The 21882-nt window shown below is 37.5% G+C and overlaps 5 protein-coding genes across 5 annotated transcripts; 1 reads left to right on the forward strand and 4 right to left on the reverse strand.

The window, feature by feature from the left end:
• Positions 1–428: 428 nt before the first annotated feature.
• On the reverse strand, positions 429–1314 carry LOC141842349 (uncharacterized). Its single transcript, XM_074730558.1, has one exon. It carries the CDS (start codon positions 919–921, stop codon positions 541–543), a length of 381 nt encoding a protein of 126 aa, XP_074586659.1. The 5' UTR covers positions 922–1314; the 3' UTR covers positions 429–540.
• An 867-nt stretch (positions 1315–2181) lies between these two features.
• On the reverse strand, positions 2182–7383 carry LOC141841661 (uncharacterized). The gene is made up of 6 exons (XM_074729842.1): positions 7187–7383; positions 4690–4782; positions 3932–4160; positions 2966–3042; positions 2586–2702; positions 2182–2430 (listed from the first exon to the last, which is right to left on the reverse strand). The coding sequence occupies exons 1-6, from the start codon at positions 7247–7249 to the stop codon at positions 2269–2271; spliced, it is 741 nt and encodes a 246-aa protein (XP_074585943.1). The 5' UTR covers positions 7250–7383; the 3' UTR covers positions 2182–2268.
• A 1083-nt stretch (positions 7384–8466) lies between these two features.
• LOC141838946 (MLO-like protein 1) lies at positions 8467–14680 on the reverse strand. The gene is made up of 14 exons (XM_074726579.1): positions 14525–14680; positions 14383–14440; positions 14048–14271; positions 13410–13526; positions 13291–13345; positions 13037–13128; positions 11884–11958; positions 11637–11725; positions 11441–11490; positions 10242–10282; positions 9213–9422; positions 8986–9053; positions 8843–8903; positions 8467–8763 (listed from the first exon to the last, which is right to left on the reverse strand). The coding sequence occupies exons 1-14, from the start codon at positions 14678–14680 to the stop codon at positions 8551–8553; spliced, it is 1509 nt and encodes a 502-aa protein (XP_074582680.1). The 3' UTR covers positions 8467–8550.
• A 610-nt stretch (positions 14681–15290) lies between these two features.
• Positions 15291–20211, forward strand: LOC141840333 (leucine--tRNA ligase, cytoplasmic). The gene is made up of 3 exons (XM_074728286.1): positions 15291–15373; positions 15980–19326; positions 19826–20211. The coding sequence occupies exon 2, from the start codon at positions 15984–15986 to the stop codon at positions 19284–19286; it is 3303 nt and encodes a 1100-aa protein (XP_074584387.1). The 5' UTR covers positions 15291–15373; positions 15980–15983; the 3' UTR covers positions 19287–19326; positions 19826–20211.
• A 936-nt stretch (positions 20212–21147) lies between these two features.
• Positions 21148–21835, reverse strand: LOC141840334 (uncharacterized). Its single transcript, XM_074728287.1, has one exon. It carries the CDS (start codon positions 21711–21713, stop codon positions 21300–21302), a length of 414 nt encoding a protein of 137 aa, XP_074584388.1. The 5' UTR covers positions 21714–21835; the 3' UTR covers positions 21148–21299.
• Positions 21836–21882: the final 47 nt, after the last annotated feature.

The following is a 21882-nucleotide window of genomic DNA, read 5'->3' on the forward strand; positions in this document are numbered from 1 at the left end:
AGATGATTTGGTGGAGAATTAGAGCTAATTAATGAGATTAGGAGTATAAATAGATTCCAATATGCGTCACTAATTTGGTGGCCAATTCATAATCATCAAAGAACAAAACAACGACGATAACAGTATTCCTTCCTTATAGGATGGAAAATTTTAAACTTTGTTTACCCAATAAAAAAGTTGCCTGGATTTAAAAATTAGTTCAAACTTTATGTTAGATCTTTATGACTGCTGCTGAATTGACAGATTTTGCACAAGATGCTCATACAATCACATCAAGTTGGTAAGAAAACACGAGCAAATCACTTAACAACAGCTTGTCCACTGCAACTTTTGTGGAGTTGGTGACATGAGAGCGGCGGATATTCTTTTCATATGAAAACGAACAATTTTTTTGTGAAATAAATATCCAATCCATGGAAAAGCTTGAATCTTTTTCTTCAATGGTGATGAGTTCCACCACGACATAGGAAAACATCAAAGAAATGAAGGAACAAGAGACCGAGAAACTTTAAGACACAAAGCTCTACTAGCAGTCGCGGATCACAACTCAACTGCCACCGGCGGGGGCTCCGGCAGCCGCTCCGGCTGTTTCGTTTGCTGAGGCGCCTCGAGCGGGTGTGCACTCCCGGGCCCATTGGTGGTCGGTCGCAGCGGCGGAGGCTGCGGCGGTGGCGGCTCCACTTTCCCGTCGATGCAAGAAGCGCACTTCCGCTCGACCCACCCTTCGACGTCGTAGTGGCCGTAACCCATTATGGTCCGGCCGGAGCAGAGTCGACCGACGATCCCGGCAATCACCCCCAGCACGGTGATCAAGGCTAGGACGGCTATCACCGGCCCAACGGAGCCGCCGTGGGATCGGTACGGCTCGGGGTACACCGCCGCCGGAGGCGGAAACTGCTGCTGCGGCAGTGGAAGCGACATCCGAAGACAAGAACCCTCCCCCCAAAAGCACGACCTTTAATAGCTACCTATCTCGCAACGCCAAAAGATCAAATCTTCGGAGCCAAACCCCACAAAGATAGGATTTTGGGAGCAAAAAGGCCGAAAAGATCGTGTTTTGGGAAAAGAATGTGCTGGATCTCGCGAAAGCTTCAAAGTCACCAGGACGGGAAGATCACTCCATTTTTCGGCCTTGGGAAAACTCAGATGAACTTGCTCTGAACTCCACCAAACGAGTCAGAGCTTCGTCAAACTATTCTCAGACGTAGTATTTACTGGCTAGGGTTTCCGAGAGGCAGCAGAGGAGAAGGGAAAGGCGAGGTTTCTTTTTTGCGCAGAAAGGTGTGGCTTCTGCAAATTTGTCTGCAAGGGGACGAAGGGGAAGTGGGGAACGGCCTTGGCATGGTGGCCGTGCTGGAGCTCAATCCTAGATGGATTGCATGCTCAGCACGTGTCTAACTGAACGGTGATGCATGGGTCGCAGTGCACCATCCATATTCGGTCCTGCCGAGTTAAATGTTGCAACGAGGGGTGTTGTATTCATTCCTTCTTTACTTACTTACTGCTACTCCAGTTGACTGCCTTAGATTGAACACAATCCCAAGCCGTGATTTTTGAAATTGGGTAACAGAGAGTTAGGGGAGATTGACAACTTACTTCACTACAAGGAAGGAAAGATTTGGTTGCCTGTTTGTTTTTGAGTTTGCATGGAGGGGAAGCCATCGCTGCTCTTGTTTTACCATGTTGAAATTGGATATTTAGAAGACTGGTGTGGTGTGGTGTGGTGTCCAGTTGAGGTAGTTAGTTGCCTTTGGAATTTAGCATGTTGGATGAGTCATTTGGGACCCATGTCTACCTGGATGGAATCCTTTTGGTCCCCATTCTAAGTACCAAGTATTAATTATTTTATTTTTCCTTAACATAAGTTGATAAGAATAATAATAATAATTTCACTTTCAAGAATCGATAGAATCATCAAAGCCATAGTTACTGAAGGATCATAAACTGAAGGTGTAGGACAATTTCCTTGTTTGTTTTGTCTTAAGAAGCAGCCACATAGCAGAGCAGAGTGCAATACGGCCAGAAGAAAATTGGCCAGGAATAACATCCGACAGAAGGTTATCCAAAGGGCTACGATCTGATCCGTCCCGTGATTCGAGGTGGACAAGTTATCCGGTTATAAACTGTAAAATCACTGTCCGAAATTAAGACAGGAAAAACAGAACAAGGCCCACAGTCATCTACGATAGAGATTAATCTAAATTTTGTTTCAAAAAATGGGGAATCGAAATAGGAACAGTTTGTTTCATATCAATAATTACAGACTAACTACATCACAATTTCGAATGTATCGCATGCTTCACATTGAATAAAAAGTGCATTGAGATTGAACATATTGTGCATGAGGAATCTAGGGGCCGCTCTGCATCCTCTGTTGAGATGCTCCAAGTGCACCTCACCTAATCTGACTTTCAGGAAGTCCAAATTTATCTGTTGGAAATAGAAAAAGAAAATTGAGTTGAAGACTAAATTTTATTGTCATCTATACAGAATTCTGTATCAATTTGGAAAATAACTAATTGTCAATAATTAGAACTGATGATGCTAATCCTATACTAAGCATATCTATATATGGGCTGGCAAACCTTATCATTCCCAGGATCAAGCCGAAGACTGCAATGAGTACAGTATATGAGCTGATAGTTTTCTCGTAGCTCTCCTTTTTTGCAAATCGGGCACCACACTTTGTTATTCTCGGAAATCTAGCATGGAAAATTATTGGGCAAAAGAAGCATGTATCAATAACCACCATAAGTTAATGCAGTGAAATTTGACAAAACTAAAGTTCGACAGCAAGCCAGTTAATGTTGGTTCATATCAAAAAAGAAGAATACACAGAAAAAAAGAATTATATTGAGCATGTTTTCAGTGTATTATTTTTTAATCAATCACACGACATCATCCAAAGAATAAGTCGGTTTTGCTATGCAGGCTTCGTAGTGACCGCTATAATATAGATGTTTACCTGGTCATCACTGAGATTCATGTGATCCAAAACTGCTTCAGCTAAGTATTTATCTTCTTCTTCAAAGAACTCAAGCTCTGCAAGTGAGTTAAACTACCCAAAATTATCATGGTGATGAAATAACTAAACATTCCATACAGGTGCAACATCATTTTAGGAACTCATTTAAAACAAATAAAGTAGGTCTCTCATATAAGCTATGACTATAAAAGACAAGATGATAATACATACAAAATTAAGACCACATAAACAGAATGAAAAGGCATGCACTATCAATTTTAATCATAGACTTCTGATAGTTTTACTTCCAATAGTCTTTTCCATGTCAAATGACTTGATAAGAGTTACCTAGGCTATCTATGGTGAAATGCAAATCCAATGGTCACACTCAGGGTCCAGTATGTATCTTCCAAGTTCCAGTGTCCCAAGGTGTTCTACGTTCATGCAGGTAATTAGGAATGCAAATTTAATAATAATTTACCACTATTCTACAGATTCATGGAAAACCCAAAAAAAAAAAAAAAAGAAGAGAGAATATTCTCAGAATGAGACTTGTGAGGACCAACGAGCCACAGTAATATCATCACTAAATGTAAAGAAAAAGGTTATTTTAAAGATTTGGAATTTGGAAGTACAATCAAAACTTCTGGGTGCTCAAGGATTCTTGGGAATACATGAGATAGAACAACTCTACATTAGACTATCAAATATATTATTTCAGTTCTCACTTTCTCATGTAAAATCATACATAAGGACCAGAATTAGGATTTCTAGGAATTCATTTTTAATGGAGCTGGAATTCTTAGAAATTGATTCCAAACAAGATGGAGAAGACCAGCTCCTCTTTTAACTAGTTCCTCTCTCAGGTCCTCATAGAAGCCTTCATAAGTAAATCTAAGGAAAGTATCTTTAACCTAAAGATACTGAAATACCATAATGCAAGTAAATGTTGGAGCAGGACAATACCTCTCCTAATATATTCCTCTCTCAGGTCCTCATATAGAAGTCTTTGCATTTCCAACATCAGATTCTCACTTTCAATTTCAGTTGATCTCTCTTCACTCAGGCCATCAAACTCCCATACAAAATCACTGCTATAAGAGGTTAAGTTCCTCTGATTTTCATGTGAAGATGATTGCTTAATTTTCTGCAGCTCATCGGAAACTATATCTCTCAACGTAGATTCCATGATATTCTGCCAGCATAAGGGAAGGAAATTCAATAATAAGAAAAGCTACATAAGAAAAATAGTTGAAGGAAAATGAATAGGCAATGCCTTAAAACAAGAATTGTAAATGGACCCCACAGGGAATTACTAATGTACAAAGTTTCAAGTTCAAAATATTTAACAATATCAAGTTGAATTTCCCTAATATGTTTATGCCTTCAAGATACTGACCAACGACATTAGTCAAGTTTCTATGGAAATGTATTGGTGGGTGTTAGGATCTCCTGAAATGCAAACTGAGTCGCTCTCCTAATAACACATAAGAGAAATTCACTTGTATAGTTCACAGTGACATCCCTTTACAAAAAAGGACATAAATGACACTACTGAATCTTCTGAAAAACTGTTCTTTGCAGAATTAGCCATAGTATGAAGAATATAATCTGATGGATGAATAGTGACCTGATCATCAAGCGCTACATAGTGAATGAGGTTATGAATGCTTCAAAATAGAAAACAGAGAAAATCAGGAGAACAACAGAAACAAAGTTCAAACCTTTTCCGCATGAGATTGTTGTGCACTTGACCTCATTTTCCAAAGCAACTGCGCTCTTTGCTCTTTCATTCTGTCCAAGCAACACTTTTCAAGCTACATAAAAGAAAACATTTACGGTAAAAGAATAGGGTTAAGTGTATGGAAGATCAACCATAGATGGTATTTATTTAATAAGACAACTAATGAAAAAATATAGAGAAAAGAAGAAAATTTTGCATATGATTTTTATGACCAAGAAAAATTTACATATGATTTTTATTGATGTAATATTAGAGCAACCATGACTAATGACAAATAGTGTTTTTAAAACCAGACTGGCCCGACCGGCCAGTTCAACTAGTTAAACTGGGAACCAACAACAAGTCCAGCCAAGTTGGAGAGAAAACAAAAATCAGTTTCTTTTTTTTTAAAAAGTAAAAACAGGACCGACCACTTATGAAACCACGATTCCAGTTAATATATATATATATATATATATATAATATGTAATTATATAAAAGGTTTTGTATATAAAATTTATAAACAGTTATGTTTAAATTTTTTATTTTTTCCCATATATACAGGCTTTAAAATTTTTTAATAATTTATTATTGAACACGTTCACATTTTAACTAGCAGAGTGATTATTACTTTTAAATATATTTATTAAAAGTATATAAAAAATTTTATACACATAAACCATAAATTATGTATATGGTGTTATTTTTTTCAGTTAATTAGTTTGACTGGTCAAACCATTGACCCAATAGTCTTACTCGTTTGCTATTCAATCCAGTTTTCAAAACATTGATGGGAAATGATTTTCCTAAAACCATGGTGTAGCAATGAAGTCCCTATCTTTTTATATTAGTACTACATGAAAACACCAACCATATCAAGGGTCATCTCAAAATCCCTATCTTTTGTTTATTACTTAATGTAATAAAAAAATATTTAATTGAAAATGAAAGAAAATAGATTTTCTTAATAATAACATAACTACAACTGGAACAACTTATTTACTAGCTATACATATTTAAAGAAAAAGATACAATGTAGTCCTATTAGTCCAGACCTAAGTTCAATAAACTGTAAATAGGAAACAAAATGCAAACTTGTTGCTGCTGGACATGTTTAATACTAACTGTTAAGAAGCTAGTGTACAGGCCCTAAGGAAGAAAATGGATTTAGGCAGATGATACTAAAAGTACTTTTATAAAGAATTCAGCTCGCCATTTAGCCCCTGCTCCATCTACCCAACTAAACATTTTTTTGATGTTTCATTAAGTTTGCGCCAACTGCTAATTCACCCTTGTCAAATTATTCAACCAATTTCTTTCACTTGAAGATTACCCGCATCTGATAAGCTATCTTATCTGTGTACTAGAAGTATTGCCCTCTTCTTCCTATTCTATGATTCTAGTATTTAGTATCTGCTATATTGTTTAATGATATTTAGGTCCTCGGGCTCAATGCTGAAGGATTGAAAGAATGACACGAGGGATATGCCTAATGTTGAGAGCTCAGTTGCTAGTAACCTAGTATCTTATTGTTTTTTGTGCAGAAGAGACTACAAATTTCAATGAGTAAATATAAGCAAGGATTTTGGGAAACGAACACTTTCATCAACAAGCTTATATTGATTATTCTTCTGAAGCCTGAACTGCAATGTCTAATAGGGAACCCATTAAAGAGGATGATTCAAGATGAAGTAAGAAAATCACATAAGGTTATATCCCAAGGTTTGAGGCTTACCACTAATATTTTATGAGAAGAACAGAACTTAGTGGCAAGCCTCAAACCATGGCATACAGAAGAGGGGAACAACTAAGCACTTTGGGCCTCTATGTATCTAACTGTTACAACTCGTGGACTACCTACCTATCTATAGTTGAAATTATGTAACTACCTTTAAAATTTCAAATTTTTTGACAAAATAGAATATCTATAGTAATTCAAGTGTGAGATTGAACACTACATAAGGATATAATTTCGTGTCGAATTTTCTTATTTAGTCTAACTAAAGAATGGACAGTATGCACCAGGATCCATCCACTGGTCAGCTAGGAAAGATTGTTATCTGGGACGGGATATGAAAGCTATGTGATGAGGTGAACCAGTCACCTACGCTGAGAAACCTCACTGGGATCCAAGACTTCAATGCTCAGCTATCTCTTACATGCGGTAAAAATGACAATCAGGAAAGAGGAAGAAAAGAACCTAATTACCCAGAAACAAATTCCACCCCCACCCCCCTTCTTTATTTCCGACAAAGCAACACAATTTGGTTGAGACTATCAACCAATATGTCAAATCAATCGCAAACAATACTTTATCAAGTAACTCTTTCTCTTACCAAAACTCGTCAATAACAAATCTTTCATCGACAGATAAACATCGTTAGGTTGAAGCTAACAATCGGCAAAATTACGCACAGTTGAGAGGAAACCCTAAATCTAAGACCGAACAAGAAATCTACAGGATAATTAAGACGACCGGCCGGGTAGGTCACGAGTACCTTCTCTTTCCAATCAGGATGCAGGGATTTGAAGGCCGCTCTTCTTCGTCGACCCCCATCCATGGAACCTCAGGTCTTCGTGTCCTGGTAATTGCGTGATCAATCTTGGATCAAAGCGAGAAGAGGGGAGAAAAGCGTCGCCCGTTTCCCGCGCCGATACCAAAACCCTCCGCTCCGCAGCCGCAGAAAATGAGCACGAAACGAACTCGGGCTTTTCACCCATCCATTAGCCCGCTACTCCATGCGTCGTACATTTTTGCATTTTTTAATTTATTGAATTCTAATGGAATTTCCTCTTGCTTTTTACTGGAAATATTAAAAATTATATTTACTCTTTTTAGATATTTTTTAAAAAATCTTATTTAGAAACGGGAAAATTTTGGGAATTTAAATAATTCGGAGATGAATCTGACAGACACTATCTAATCTATCTACTTTTCAAGATTAATATCTTTTCTTAAAAAAATTTTATGTCGTCACTGTCATGCTAAAATCAAATTCTAACGATTAATTTATCCCTTGACTTCTGTTTTCTAATCAGTTGACTTCGGTTCGGAATACCTGCGTGAAGTGGACGACCTCCCTTCAAGGACCAGCTTTCTCGACTTTTCCTCCGATCTTGATGCCACAGCCGCCATGCCGCCTTGCAGCCGCACTCCTCCATTGCCGGCTACGGCTCTGCGTCCAAGGCCTGCACCGCCTGCAGATTCCAGCGGCGGAGAACAGCAAGGGCGACTGCTTGTCTTTTCTGCAACAGTAACATGCAGAAGATCTTTGAGCCCCACCTCTCCGATCAACGCGCCATCTCCATGGCGAGGTGATCATGATCTATGAGTCCAGCCACAGGATGATTTATCGACGTCATCGTCCAGTTACGGACGAGCTAGATCGAGCACAAAGTTGCTCATCTTGCCCTCCGCCGACACCATCTTCTCCGTCGTCGCGAAGAGTACCTAATAGTGAAAGAGGAGAAAGAAGGATATTGATGAACGAAGCAGCATCAAGTTTAGCGATCAGCATGATCAATGCGTCACAGTACTGTATTGTGCACGTGTGTCTTTCTTGTTTTAGGTTGAGTAAATCTTCAGTTGGGTTTGGTTTCTGCGCGCGTGCGTGCATTTGTAAAGTTAATCATTGTATTTGTAGACACAAATTTAATTTTTTTGGTTCAGTTATTTTCTTGAATTTTGATGGACGGTGCGACCAATTTAGAACATTAATTCATAGTATTTATTTTAAATGGGTTGCAGACAGCTTGAAGCATTTCCTTCCTCTTCGTCTAAAAGGAATGCACATGAATCCAATTAGACCTACAATTCCAAAATTTCTCTATCTAGCCAGCGAATGCTTTGTGAAAAATGTGATCAGGATGTTTTGCCTTCTTCCATCAGTGTTTCTGTCAGTTGAGCCAGCCTTGTTGTTTCAGTTATCCTTGGTGATTCTGTTAATTCGAGGCTGGAATCTGCACGCTGGCTGTTGACCCTCCCACTCTGCTGCTTCTTCGCCTTCTGAGCCCAAGTCACCAGGCTCTCTCGGACATGCTCATCGAATACCGTTTGCTTGAAATGAGTCCCCATCTTAATCAAAAGTAGATGTTTTAAGTGTCTGTAAAAATTTGCATTATTCCCGAGAGATATATTTCTGCAAAGTCATTACCTGGGTGACAATAGCATACAAAGGTAGGGTGCTGTAGCTGCAAAGAAGCTGGATTATCACGCTGCAGAGTGAAGAGATACATTATTTTAGAATGAAAATTATGTTGGTGTTCAGTGACAAATGGAGAGAAGCTGGTAGTTTACCCAATCAGAAGCCTGGGGATAGCATAGCTAACGTGATCCATGCTGCAGGCATCAAAGCCGTCAGGGATCTGCACAAGGAAGGAGTAATTCTCATCAAGTAAAATTAGTAGGAATCGATTTCCATGAGAAACTTGTTGGTTTAGTACAAGCAAAGTCGTTAACTAGGTTGTTCAATTTCAAAGCTTGATTCAGTCTATAGGAAAGTTGGTGTGTCTGCTTATGCTTACAAATAGCCAGAAGAGAAATGCGACGTCGTAGGCATTTTGAAACAGAATAAAGTGAATCAAGTAGAGAAGCATCCTGGGACTGTGAAACCAGAAGTATTCGTCTGATGGCACAACTACTAAATCCCCACCATCAGAAAAATATTTGTCAGCAACACTGTGAGCTAACTCAGTAATAACATGCTCCAATTTGGTGCCAACAGCAAGCAGAAGCTGCAGTGAAATCCAAAATTAATTCTCTGCTTAAGCCAAAAATAAAAGGCATAACATTTCCAATCATTCATGCTCCATTCTTTTTTGCTACAAACATGACAAAAACATGGTTGAGGCACCATGAAGACTACCTTAACATTTGATCTTCTGAACAAGTTAACGCACAGATTAGCTGAACCTAGCGCTATAGTCTTTAGTTAATCAAGTCTTAGGGGGAAAGATTGTCAATCTGAACTCACAAAGGCGAAGATCTAATTTCCACTTTGCTTTCTGAGCAAGAATCAGTCTGTAATGGGGCAAAAATCAATCCTTAAGATGACTTATCAAATATATGTGGTTATCTCATGTAACACTTTGAGAATCATTTAGTGTGCTAAAAATTGTAGCCAGCGTCCATGCATAATTGTCAGCCTAAATATTTTACTGATGCAGCAAAGAGCAAGGAACATCTATTCATTTAGATTCAGCCAATAATGCAATACATATTTTTTTTCATCATTTGCTGATGATGGTCCAAGGACTAAGTTTTATTAATAGAGTTGACTTTTGAGGCTAGAAATCATCCTACAAGCATAGTTTCAATAGAAAGGAATCATACTCGACAAGGTGCCCACGCAGTCTATATCCGAATCAAATAAAAGCACAGATGTTGCATCACATTTCTTTTGAAGCTATATATCAGCTATAGGCATCGCAATGCCATTCTTAATTTCTACAGAGATGAATCATACTAGTCAAGTTGCCCAAGGAGTTTACCTTCCTTAGTGAAAGATTAAGGACATATGGTGTTTCACATTTCTAAGCACATGTGATACTTACAAATAATGGAACGAACGCTATCCAAAGATATGTGTGCCAACCTGCAAAGCAGAAATGACAGCCAAAATTCAAAGTTATGTCTTCCAAACATATGCGAGAAAGGGTAAGAATGCTAACACATTTTTTCCTTCATTGCATATGCAACAGGATGAGATAAGAGTTAGGACCACGATAAGATCGACCAGGAAGACAAAGGATCAGTATGGAACAACCTGAACTAACTGGAAGCTCAAAGAGTAACCAGAGTAGTGATTTAAATGATTGTACTTGATTTATTTAACTATATGCATAATCTGCATACTGTTTGTTTTAGTTACACTGATTTACTGAGTTGTTACATGGAAACAAACAGCCATAAAATGTTTCCTAAATACTTGCTGAAGGAGAACCTCTAAGTGTACTTGGGTGTTCATGGGCACATCATAAGTAATAACTTTGTTTGTTCATTAAAAACCAAAGCATTGAACTTGAAAGTTGAAACTATAATGATAATGCAAAGGATCGATTGTAAGATTTATGCTGACCTTTATCACTTTCAGCAAATTTATTCTCACCTTCTAGTTTCTAACAAATCCATCCTAAAATTTTTAAACATCTAACTGTATCCATCCATCAAATTTATCATTTCTTACAATTATTAATAGTTTAAACATCAGAAATTTTATCAAACTTAATTGTCACATAACCAATAGATTCTTATGCTTCTTAAATTATATTTACTGGTATTTAGCTTATCTGTAATTAAGTATAATATAAAAAATAGATCAATAAAAAGAAATAACATACTAAATCTAAGCGGCATTGATTATATGAAACTTAACACAGATAGAATCATTTAAGGTTCAAATAGATCTGTTGAAATTGAAAGGTAGGGAACTGGGATACATTTGGTAAAAATTAGGATATATTTTGTAATTATTTCAAATGCAGCTCCTCTGATCATCACCTTTTCTAATTGACAATATAAAATGAAAAAAAAGTTCTCCAATTTTCTGGAGTAGTAGCCACTTCTAAGACATGATGCCACCATATTCACCTTTTAGCAGCAAAGAGTATAGACCATTTGTCTGATTCAATCAGTTGACTAAAGAGGAAACAATGGGCATACCATAAACTTCCACACAACTATTCTTGTAAAGAAAATAACAGATCAAGAGAAAGAAACCAATAAATATGAGAAGTCTGAGATGATAGCATACCATCAACATTGAACAATAAGAATATGACCACATACAGCCAAAGATACCAACTGAAATAAAAATGGAAAATGTGAGGACCAGGATGAAAAGGCAACAAAGTTAAGTTAACCAAAAGAACAATCTATTTTCAAATGAATATGCAAAATGATCGTCAATTTCAGTTAAAGATTCAAGAATAAATCCTAAGCATAATTACCTTGTACCAACAACTTGCTTGAAATCAGATTCAAATGCACGGATCATATACTTGTGGAAGTCAAACTTTGGGTTCCCTGAACAATGAGTCTAAAGTGGAATGTCTTGTAAGAAACTGAATATGTGAAGGCAAAATCATTTTTTTCTCTAGTAACCATAATTTTAACATTAGGGAATATAGTCATTTTTTAGAGCAAAGAAGGGAAGAAACAATGCAAACTCACTTCGCAATCTGGAATATTGCTTACCTTTACGAAAATAAATCTCAAGGTGATGTAATCTGATTTGGTCACAGTCCAATAGAATTGTTTTATAAAAGAATGCTGAAAAGAAAAGTACAGATAAAGGGCATCTTCTTCAGTATTTATCATGTCAATTGGCAATAGCATACAGAAATAATCCACAAAAACAATGACATTAATTTTGTTTATGTTAGAGATTTTACAAGAAAAGGTTATGCACTAATTGGAAGTAACAAAAGTATTGACCATTGAGATTACAATCTAGGAATTGGATAATTAGATCTATGATATTGGATAGAACAATTTCAAGTCATTGCAAGAAAATCAACACAAAAACAAGTGTTATTGTTGTATACTAGGATTTTATGAAGCTTTTTGTCAACATTCTTGTAGAATTTGCAATCATTCAAGATAAAATGGTATTCAGTGAATTTAAGAAAGCATTGTTTTTCCAAATAAATGATAGCTTTCTCTTCAAACATGCCCGTCTTTTCTCTTAGAAAGTTTACTAAGCAAGATCACAATAAAAAGATTAGCTGACTAGTACTTGTTTGTGAATTGGTGCAAAAATTAAGAACCATCAAAGTTTGATTGGTTGATTGGTATTGAAACAAGATAGAATGCATAATGTGATACTTTAGTTGAAGATCATCGCTTCTGTATCTTAAATTCCTATCACTATTCGACTCATATGAGATGTTCAAAAAAACATGGAAGAAAGGTGGGTATTATTAGCCAATAAATATAGATCATCTTCCATTTTTTGTCATGTATATGGAACTCTAATAAAGGAAAAAAGTGGTTGTTTTCTATGACCTGGATACCATTAGATTAGCAAAATGAACAAATATGTGTGCTGTAATTTCAGGCTTTCAACATGTAGTTTAGTCAATATTAAATGTAAACTATGGAATAAATTTGCAAGCTTAAAATTCAAACCAAGTGGCCAAATTAGAATACCACTCGTAATGAAAAAGCAAATAATATTAATATGCAAAAGTTTGACTAAAATATCAAAAGGCAAATTCATAATGAAAAAGGTATTTCCATGCAATATGAGATGCAATTTGCTCATTTATGGACTAAAAATATGTTTCCTTTATACATATATGCAATATGAAGTCAGCAATTGATAGATATATTAAAACAAACTACTTACCAACCAAGTTACAGCAACTGAATTTTTATTAATGCTCTTAACACGCTCCAAGAGAAATTGAAACTGATGTACTTGCTTGTCATTTTTTGTAGCTGCACGTAGTCACTCAATTTTGTTAGAATTACTTTAGGCCTAAATGGATTTTATCAAAATTGTTAGATATTTAGGCCCTTAACAAAATTTTATTAAAAAATTATCAAAGATAAATCATTCAGAAACTAAGAAGTTTATCTTATTTTAGTAACTGGTGGTACCATCTTTTACAATTTCTTTCTGGATTGTTTCCTCCCAGTGCTTCCATTCATGAATCTGACTAGTGCATAAAAGGTTAGTGATAGGCAGCATGAGTAAAGATTGGTGCAAAACTATTCACCTTAGCTCCTCCTAAAAGCACAGTGAAGGCGCTAAAAGTAACATGAGTGACCGCAAGGACAAAGATGAAGATATGCAATTGATGTATTGCCTCAAGGGATAAGAGCGGAACTTTATTCTGAACAAAGATAAAGAAGAAATCAGAAAACTGTGCAAACAAATTGCTAACACACAGACAAAAAACGTCTGCATTCATAATTCGATTAATAACAAAATTCTAATATTTGATGTGTGCCAGCATCAAATGCAAAGTTTTTTTATGAAATTCAAGCACTTAATTTCATTTCATCACACCAGCTCATTGGGCCTTTCGCTCAGTTTCTTCTTCAACGAGCAATACACTCTTCAATAATATCCTCTTAAATGGAAAAAAAAATCCTAGACACGAAACTATGTATTGGATAGCAATTTCCTTCACATGCTTTAACTTCTTTCTGAAACATGGTCAAAAGGAAAGACATGAGCCTACCATAGAAAAATGAAATTCATTGAGGATTGAGCTGTAGGGTAATTCATGTCAGTATGTAAAGAAGTCACTGGAGGATGAAATTTCTATTTTTTCATTCAGAAAACCAAAGAAAACTCAATAAATAAAGTCAGAGTCATGGAGAGGACCAATGTGAAATGACTCAAACAAACCTCAAGTGCGCAATGAGATAATTCCTCAGCAAGAAATCTCCTGCCAGCATGAAGAAACTCGGTTGAAAGTTCCACATGGTGGTGGCCTTCCCCGGGACGATGGTGGCCTTTCCGCCTCTTGCACGGTAGCATGTGAAGTGCCCAACTCTTGGGGATGCAAAGATTTTGGATTGCATGTTGAAATACCGTGAGCAGCAACGATATGAATCCCAAAAGCATCAATTCTGCTCAAAAAAAAAAACCGAAAAATTCCCCTTCCGTAAGAGAGAGCTGGCAAGTTCCATCAACCAGAGAGATTGAAATCGAAACACGTTTAAAAAAAACAAAAATATCACCTTCTTTAACCTTCTGGAGAGCATTGTATAATGGCTTCTGGTTCTTGTGTTTGAGGACCTGAGAAATTTCCAGAATCAGCAGTGCGTAGCCAGGGGAAAGCCAAACGAATTAAGTCAAAGAAAAGAAGGCGAAAGGAGGGACCATTCCGAGGTAATGAAGGTATCTCTCGGCGGAGAGGGAGACGAGGATGATTAAGGCGCAAACTCCGGCGACGATCCAGGTGGGGGTGAACTCGAGCTTCGTGTCCGCATTTTCGCCTCCTCCTCCTTCTCTGAATCCTTCGACACCCTCCGCCATCTCTCTCTTCTCCGACGAGACTCCCTAGACCGAGTCGGACCACCAACGAATGGTCGTCCCGTGGATCCAACGAGAAGGCGAACTGGAGCAAGAATATAACGGCACCGAGATGCCCGTTGCATCGGGAGGCTCTGCCCAGGCGAGCAATGGACGAACCCGATCGTCCCATTTCGCACCGTCCTCTTATCCTGACCCTCCATTTTGTTAAAAGGCACTATTAATAGTTACTACGATTGGCTCAGCTCTCGTTCTAGTCCCTTTTTTATTTTGTTAAATATATTGCATTTTAATTGAAATTTTAAAAAATTAATATTTTTTAAAATCAAATCGATCACTTCTAATATTAATTATTTATTATGTAATTTATCTTAATATTAATTATGTATCTTTCAATTTATCGATAAAAAAATTTTCAACTACTTTCTAAATTAATTGGATCGATCAGAATAACTGAATTATAAAAAGAAAATCAATAGGAAATAAAATAAATTCTTAGCAACCTCTTCTAATTCTTTTGACGGTTCAGTTTGTTAATTTCTCCGACCGGAAACGGGTCTACTCTACGGTATATAAAACCCTAGAGAAAGGAAAACTCCAGTGCCACAAAGTCTCTCTGGAGCCGTCTCAACTCGTCTGGCGACTCCGCTGGAGGTCGACGCCTTGGCACAGATTCTGGAATTTGATTCTCTATAGGTGCGTTTTGTTGTGCTATTTATCATGGTTGAGAATTGTTCTGTAATTGCTCGATTTGCATTGTGTTACTTAAAAATGATCCTTTTGGAATACTGATTCACATATTGATTGCTTCCTGTAGTCATGAAGATTGCTTGATTTGCTTATATAAGCCTAAGTGCAGAAATTTGATGATAGTTCTATGACTATCCTATTTTTCGTTGACCATGTTTTGTGTCATCGTATGTGCTGCGTGATTGTTAATTGTGACGAGGAACAAACTTTCTGCTTTTTGATACGGTAGATCCTGTTCATTAATTGGTAAAGGGTAGTGGCTTTTAATATTTATATATTAGACCAAGCTAAAGGATTCTCCTTTCCTTAAGTTCGCAGTGGTTAGTTTCGCGATTTTTCATCTGGTTAAATTTGCCAAGCAAACTTTTTTACGTTCACTTTTTTGTTTCAATTGGTTACTTCTATCTTTGGTGTTGTTTTTGACTTGCAGGAGTGTTAAATGTGTTTTTTAGTTATCAATAGCTGTGCTATTGTTTGATTGCCTTATGCAGTGGAAGAAAATAGTTGTTTTCTCAAATTTTAATAATTTTGGAACCCTTGCTCTGTATGCAGAAAAATGACTTCGAGTGCGGAGGAAGGTAGGAGCTTTGCTAGGAGGGACCAATTACTTAAGATACAGTTGGAGGTGCAAAAGAGGTGGGAAGAACACAAAATTTTTGAGGCAGATGCTGGAAGTAACCCACCTAAGGAGGGCGAGAAATTTTTTGGAAATTTTCCATACCCCTACATGAATGGCATGCTGCATTTAGGTCATGCCTTTACGATATCAAAACTTGAATTTGGTGCTGCTTACCACAGGTTATGTGGTCGTAATGTGCTTTTGCCGTTCGCTTTTCACTGCACTGGAATGCCTATCAAGGCGTCTGCTGACAAGCTTGCACGGGAGGTTCAATTGTATGGGAATCCTCCTGTTTTTCCTTCTGTAGAAGAGGACTCTAATGTGGAAGATACTGGTGAGGCCAAACCTGAAAATGACAATATTGTTGCCCCTGATAAATTTAAGAGCAAGAGGTCCAAGGCTGCTGCAAAATCAGGTGGATATAAATCTCAGTGGGAAATTATGCAGTCTCTTGGTTTGTCTGATAATGAGATTGCTAAGTTCCAAGATTCATATCATTGGTTAAGCTATTTTCCACCTCTAGCAAAAGAAGATCTAAAGGCTTTTGGCTTGGGCTGTGATTGGAGACGTTCTTTTATAACAACAGACATGAACCCATTCTATGACTCCTTTGTCAGATGGCAAATGAGGAAGTTGAAAAATTTGGGAAAGATTGTGAAGGACACGAGGTATACTATATACTCTCCATTGGATGGCCAACCATGTGCAGATCATGATCGAGCATCAGGTGAGGGTGTTCAGCCACAAGACTATGTTCTGATTAAGATGGAAGTTGTTCCTCCTTTTACATCAAAGTTGAAGATTTTGGAGGGAAGGAAGGTATATCTAGCTGCTGCAACATTGAGACCTGAGACTATGTATGGGCAAACAAATGCATGGGTGCTTCCAGACGGCAAGTATGGGGCTTTTGAGATTAATGAATATGATGTTTTCATTATAACACAACGTGCTGCTTTGAATCTTGCATATCAAAATCTATCGCGGATTCCTGAGAAGCCAACTTGTTTGCTCGAGCTATCTGGTCACGATCTCATTGGTTTGCCCTTGAGGTCTCCTCTTGCTTTTAATGAAATAATATACTTACTTCCCATGCTTACAATCTTAACTGATAAGGGTACAGGGATTGTTACAAGTGTTCCTAGTGATTCACCTGATGACTATATGGCATTGCAAGATTTGAAATCAAAACCTGCTTTGAGATCCAAGTTTGGGGTTAAAGATGAGTGGGTTCTTCCTTTTGAGGTCATACCGATTATTAAGATTCCAGAGTTTGGAGACAAATCTGCCGAGAAAGTATGTCTCGATCTTAAGATCAGGAGTCAGAATGACAAAGATAAACTTGCAGAGGCAAAAAAGTTGACCTATTTGAAAGGATTTACTGATGGTACAATGCTGGTAGGTGACTTCAAAGGAATAAAGGTCCAGGAAGCAAAGCCTATGATTAGGAATAAACTGCTAGAATCAGGAGATGCAGTGATGTATAGCGAGCCTGAGAAAAAAGTCATGTCCAGATCAGGCGATGAGTGTGTTGTGGCTCTCACAGATCAATGGTACATCACCTATGGTGAGGCTGAGTGGAAGACTAAGGCAGAGGATTGTTTGGCCAAGATGAACCTGTACTGCAAAGAAACAAGAAATGGTTTTGAGCACACACTAAGTTGGCTTAATCAATGGGCATGCTCTCGGTCTTTTGGACTTGGCACACGGCTTCCTTGGGATGAGCAATTTCTGGTCGAATCACTTTCAGATTCAACAATCTATATGGCCTTTTATACTGTTGCTCATCTATTGCAATGTGGAGACATGTATGGATCTGATCATTCTTCCGTGAAGCCAGATCAAATGACTGATGATGTCTGGGATTATATCTTTTGTGGAGGTCCTCAGCCAAAATCAGATGTCCCTATGGTTCTTCTTAACAAGATGAAGCAAGAATTTGACTATTGGTACCCATTTGATCTTCGTGTATCTGGCAAAGACCTTATTCAGAACCATCTCACTTTCTGTATCTATAACCATACAGCACTGTTCTCTGAATGCCATTGGCCTTGTGGCTTCCGAGGCAATGGACATCTTATGCTGAACTCTGAAAAGATGTCTAAATCAACTGGAAATTTCAGGACTCTTCGTCAGGCCATAGAGGAATTCTCCTCCGATGCCACGAGGTTTTCCCTTGCAGATGCTGGGGATGGAATGGATGATGCAAATTTTGTCTTTGAAACATCAAATGCTGCAATATTAAGGCTTACCAAGGAAATTGCCTGGATGGAAGAAGTATCAGCTGTTGAATCTAATTTGCGTGCAGGTCCACCCACTACTTATGCCGATTTTGTATTTGCAAATGAAATTAACATTGCAATCAAATCAACTGAACAAAACTATAGTGATTTTATGTTCAGAGAAGCTCTTAAGACAGGTTTCTATGACCTTCAAGCTGCTAGGGATGAATATAGGCTATCTTGTGGGCCAGTAGGTATGAACCGTGATTTGTTGTGGCGGTTTATCGATGTTCAAACTAGGCTCATTACTCCAATTTGTCCACACTATGCTGAGCATGTTTGGCATAATATTCTAAAGAAGGATGGTTTTATTGTAAACGCTGGCTGGCCCCTGTTTGATGCACCTGATCTTACTCTAAAGCTTGCGAACAAGTACTTGCAAGATTCTATAGTATTAATGAGGAAGCTGCTCCAAAAACAAGCATCGGGCACAAAGAAGGCTAAAAAGGGTGTTGTAATTCCTGCAGCAGAAGAAAACAAACTAACAGTAGGTCTTATATATGTCAATGAGCAATTTGATGGTTGGAAAGAAGAATGTTTAAGAATACTTACAAGCAAATATAATGTTGACGAAGGATCTTTTGCACCTGATCAAGAGATACTTGAAGCATTAAAACAGAGTGCTGTTGGACATGCATCAAATTTTAAGCAGATCCAGAAGCTTTGCATGCCTTTCCTTAGGTTTAAGAAAGATGAAACTTTAGCAATTGGCCCACAGGCTCTGGATCTGAAACTGCCTTTTGGTGAAATTCAGGTTCTGCTGGAGAATTGTGACTTGATAAAGAGGCAAATTGGTCTTGAACATATTGAAATCCTGTCTGCAACAGATGATGTCGCACGAAGTAAAGCTGGCCCATACATCTCATTTCTAAATCAGAATCCCCCTTCACCTGGCAATCCTACTGCTATCTTTTTGGGCAAATTAGAGTATTCTACTGCAGAACTTCAAATTGGAGCCTAAAGAAATGCTTTGGAAGTTTTACTAGGAAGGGCTGCTATAGGTTTGGCATTATTTCAATGGCTAAACTAGAACCTAAGTTTTCAAAATCTTGCTATTCATGACATAAACTGAACTGACATCTATCTGTTATTTAGATTTATTGGCATACATGTCTAGATTTATCGCACAAGTTTTAAATTTATTTCTGGGGTATAATCTTAGTGTTTAGTCATATTACACCATAAGAAACTTATTCGCAGGATTTTCAATTCTTGTGCTGAGATACAAGTACCATTATATCTGCATCATGTAATTCAAATTTTGATTTACAAGTTAAAACTTCTGTTTATCAATTTGAATACTGGAAACATATGAGAAATGCTTCATTGAGAGAGTCCATGGATTCAAATGGCAATAAAGCAAGCTAATAATATAACAAGGAATTCTTGAGATGGATTTGTAATCGCACTGGGTACTGATCATTGACAAAGAAGTGTACAAGGAATATTTGCCTCTTTCTTACCATGTGTACTGAGTTATTTCTTTTCTATTTCTTACAGCTTTCAACCGGAATTGGATGTGGCTTGTCAGCAGTACTTCTGCAGAATTTTACACCTTTTTCTCATGCTGCTACCAGCCATATTTCCCCACAGTTACAGGGCATCTTCATGTTCTTTGAATCAATTTATTTTTCAACATTCATGTGAGATAGGATAAATTCTGAGTGGAAAATGATCATAACTTAGTGTTGTGCTATTGATTCTGTACTGATTTGTATACAAGAAACTTCTCTGAGATAATGTCTTTTTTCCTTTTTTTCTTAGCTTGGATCTTGTCTAGCTTGCACCTTGTGTAAGATGATGACTTATTGGTTTGTCTCTTGTAGAACATTCGACCATACGTGTTAACTTATGTTTTGTAATAATATATTGTGGAGGTTTAGTTTGATATTTTCTGTCTGAAAATACTTTAGAATCAATAGCTGTTGTTCTTAAAATTATGGAAGCACATTCAAATAAGTCTCTCCTGTGATACACGTGTTTAGTGTTTCTGCCTAAAATGTATTGAAAGAGTTAATTTCCATATTTTCTTTCTCAATTTAATCTTGAGATTCTTTGTTTTACCTTTTGATATTCTGTAATTATCATTTTATTTCATTTTTTATGTACCTATCATTTTAGTTCAATTAGTGTGATCATCACTGAACGAAGAAATTAGGCTTTAATTTCACAGGGGATTTTCTCTTCTCTTATTTATTTTTTAAAATAATTTACTATTGTACGCCATCTGTGAGTCTCAAGGCTCCATCGACGTTTCCTTACATACGACGTCGTATTCAAAACGATGATAGTCTTTCAATGCGAATAAAATAAATAAATACATAAACTATATATATTCGCACGCAGCTCAACCCGCGATTCGATCCCATCCCATCCACCCTCTTCAAATCACGCAAATCTACGTTATTTTCTCGATTAAAAAACAAACAAAAAAAATCTAAAATGAATTATTTGACTGAAACGAACCCACATAACATACATAATATATGTGTTCGTAGAAAAATCTATATTAATATATATAACAAAAGATTCTAAAAACATTAATTGAAATCTAGTTAGTAAAATCTAATGAACCGATGATCCGGACTTTAGGCGTCAGAAAACACTGAACGGTCACATGATTTCCACTCAGGACAAAAGGAGTGGTCCATCATCATTAAACAATAATAAAGAAACAAAAAGAAATCAATTTTTTTCTTCAAATGATCCCATCTAATGACCACTGCGATGCAGGGAAGTCAACTCAAACAGAAGATGGTACTAAATTTTCCAACCTGAAACCATGTTCGTTCTCTCATCTCTTCTCCAAGCTTCTCGCACAATGAAAAAAAAAATCAAATTAAAAGAGAGAAAAAGGATCGACAGACGATGGAAATTCACTTATTTAAAGGAAAAGCCTAGAAATATATGAGTTTAAGCACCAAATTACTGAATTAAAGCTTGGCAATTATTATTAACAGGACTTCATCCGTTGCTAGAATCCAAAGATTCTCTTGCAAGTCCTCAAGAACTTCCCCTGCCGCTGCTGCTTCTTCTTCTTCCTCTGCTCGCTGTGGTTGCTCCCTTGCTGCTGCTGCTGCTGCTCGGAGAACTCTCCATCGCCTTCTTCTTCCTCCTCCTCGCCGGTTTCGTCATGAATCCTCGAGTAGCCCTCCCTGACGGAGGAGGACCTTCTCATGGAGAAGGCCCTTTTCACAGCGGCCTGAAGTGTGGTGGAGCTGCCACCGCCGGCGAACCTCTGGGAGGCAGAGGAGAAGCTCCTTCGAAGTGCCACTCCGCCATTCTTCTCCTCAATTTGGAGCTTGGGTCCATGCTCTGGCTCTGAGAAGTCCATGGACTTTGGCTCCGTGGTCGTGAGGACTGCAAATCTGGAGTAGTGGCCGTTCATGGCGGAGGAGATGAAGATCGAGGAGGTGTGGTGATGGATCTAGAAAGTAATTAAAATGGTGGGAGTGGTTTGGGATGAAACTGTGAAGAGGAATGGTTATGGAACAGGCAGAGGAGGCAGGCAGGGGGAGATGGGTTAATTAGCTTATCTTATAAAATACAAGAAGAAA

This window comes from Curcuma longa, chromosome 11 (assembly GCF_044706935.1).
Source record: "Curcuma longa cultivar G26 ecotype Majalengka, Jawa Barat chromosome 11, ITB_CL_G26_1.1, whole genome shotgun sequence".
In the NCBI taxonomy this organism is placed as follows: Eukaryota; Viridiplantae; Streptophyta; class Magnoliopsida; order Zingiberales; family Zingiberaceae; genus Curcuma; species Curcuma longa.

Excerpts from the sequence above, each read along its gene's own strand:
- LOC141842349 (XM_074730558.1), bottom strand. The coding sequence starts at position 921 with ATGTCGCTTCCACTGCCGCAGCAGCAGTTTCCGCCTCCGGCGGCGGTG.
- LOC141841661 (XM_074729842.1), bottom strand. The coding sequence starts at position 7,249 with ATGGATGGGGGTCGACGAAGAAGAGCGGCCTTCAAATCCCTGCATCCT. Across the intron at positions 2,703-2,965 it reads TGAATCTCAGTGATGACCAG|ATTTCCGAGAATAACAAAGT; the intron begins GTAAACATCTAT and ends TTTCCATGCTAG. Across the intron at positions 2,431-2,585 it reads TTGATCCTGGGAATGATAAG|ATAAATTTGGACTTCCTGAA; the intron begins GTTTGCCAGCCC and ends TATTTCCAACAG.
- LOC141838946 (XM_074726579.1), bottom strand. The coding sequence starts at position 14,680 with ATGGCGGAGGGTGTCGAAGGATTCAGAGAAGGAGGAGGAGGCGAAAAT. Across the intron at positions 11,726-11,883 it reads TGAGATTTATTTTCGTAAAG|ACTCATTGTTCAGGGAACCC; the intron begins GTAAGCAATATT and ends ATTCCACTTTAG. Across the intron at positions 11,491-11,636 it reads AAGCAAGTTGTTGGTACAAG|TTGGTATCTTTGGCTGTATG; the intron begins GTAATTATGCTT and ends TTTTTATTTCAG.
- LOC141840333 (XM_074728286.1), top strand. The coding sequence starts at position 15,984 with ATGACTTCGAGTGCGGAGGAAGGTAGGAGCTTTGCTAGGAGGGACCAA.
- LOC141840334 (XM_074728287.1), bottom strand. The coding sequence starts at position 21,713 with ATGAACGGCCACTACTCCAGATTTGCAGTCCTCACGACCACGGAGCCA.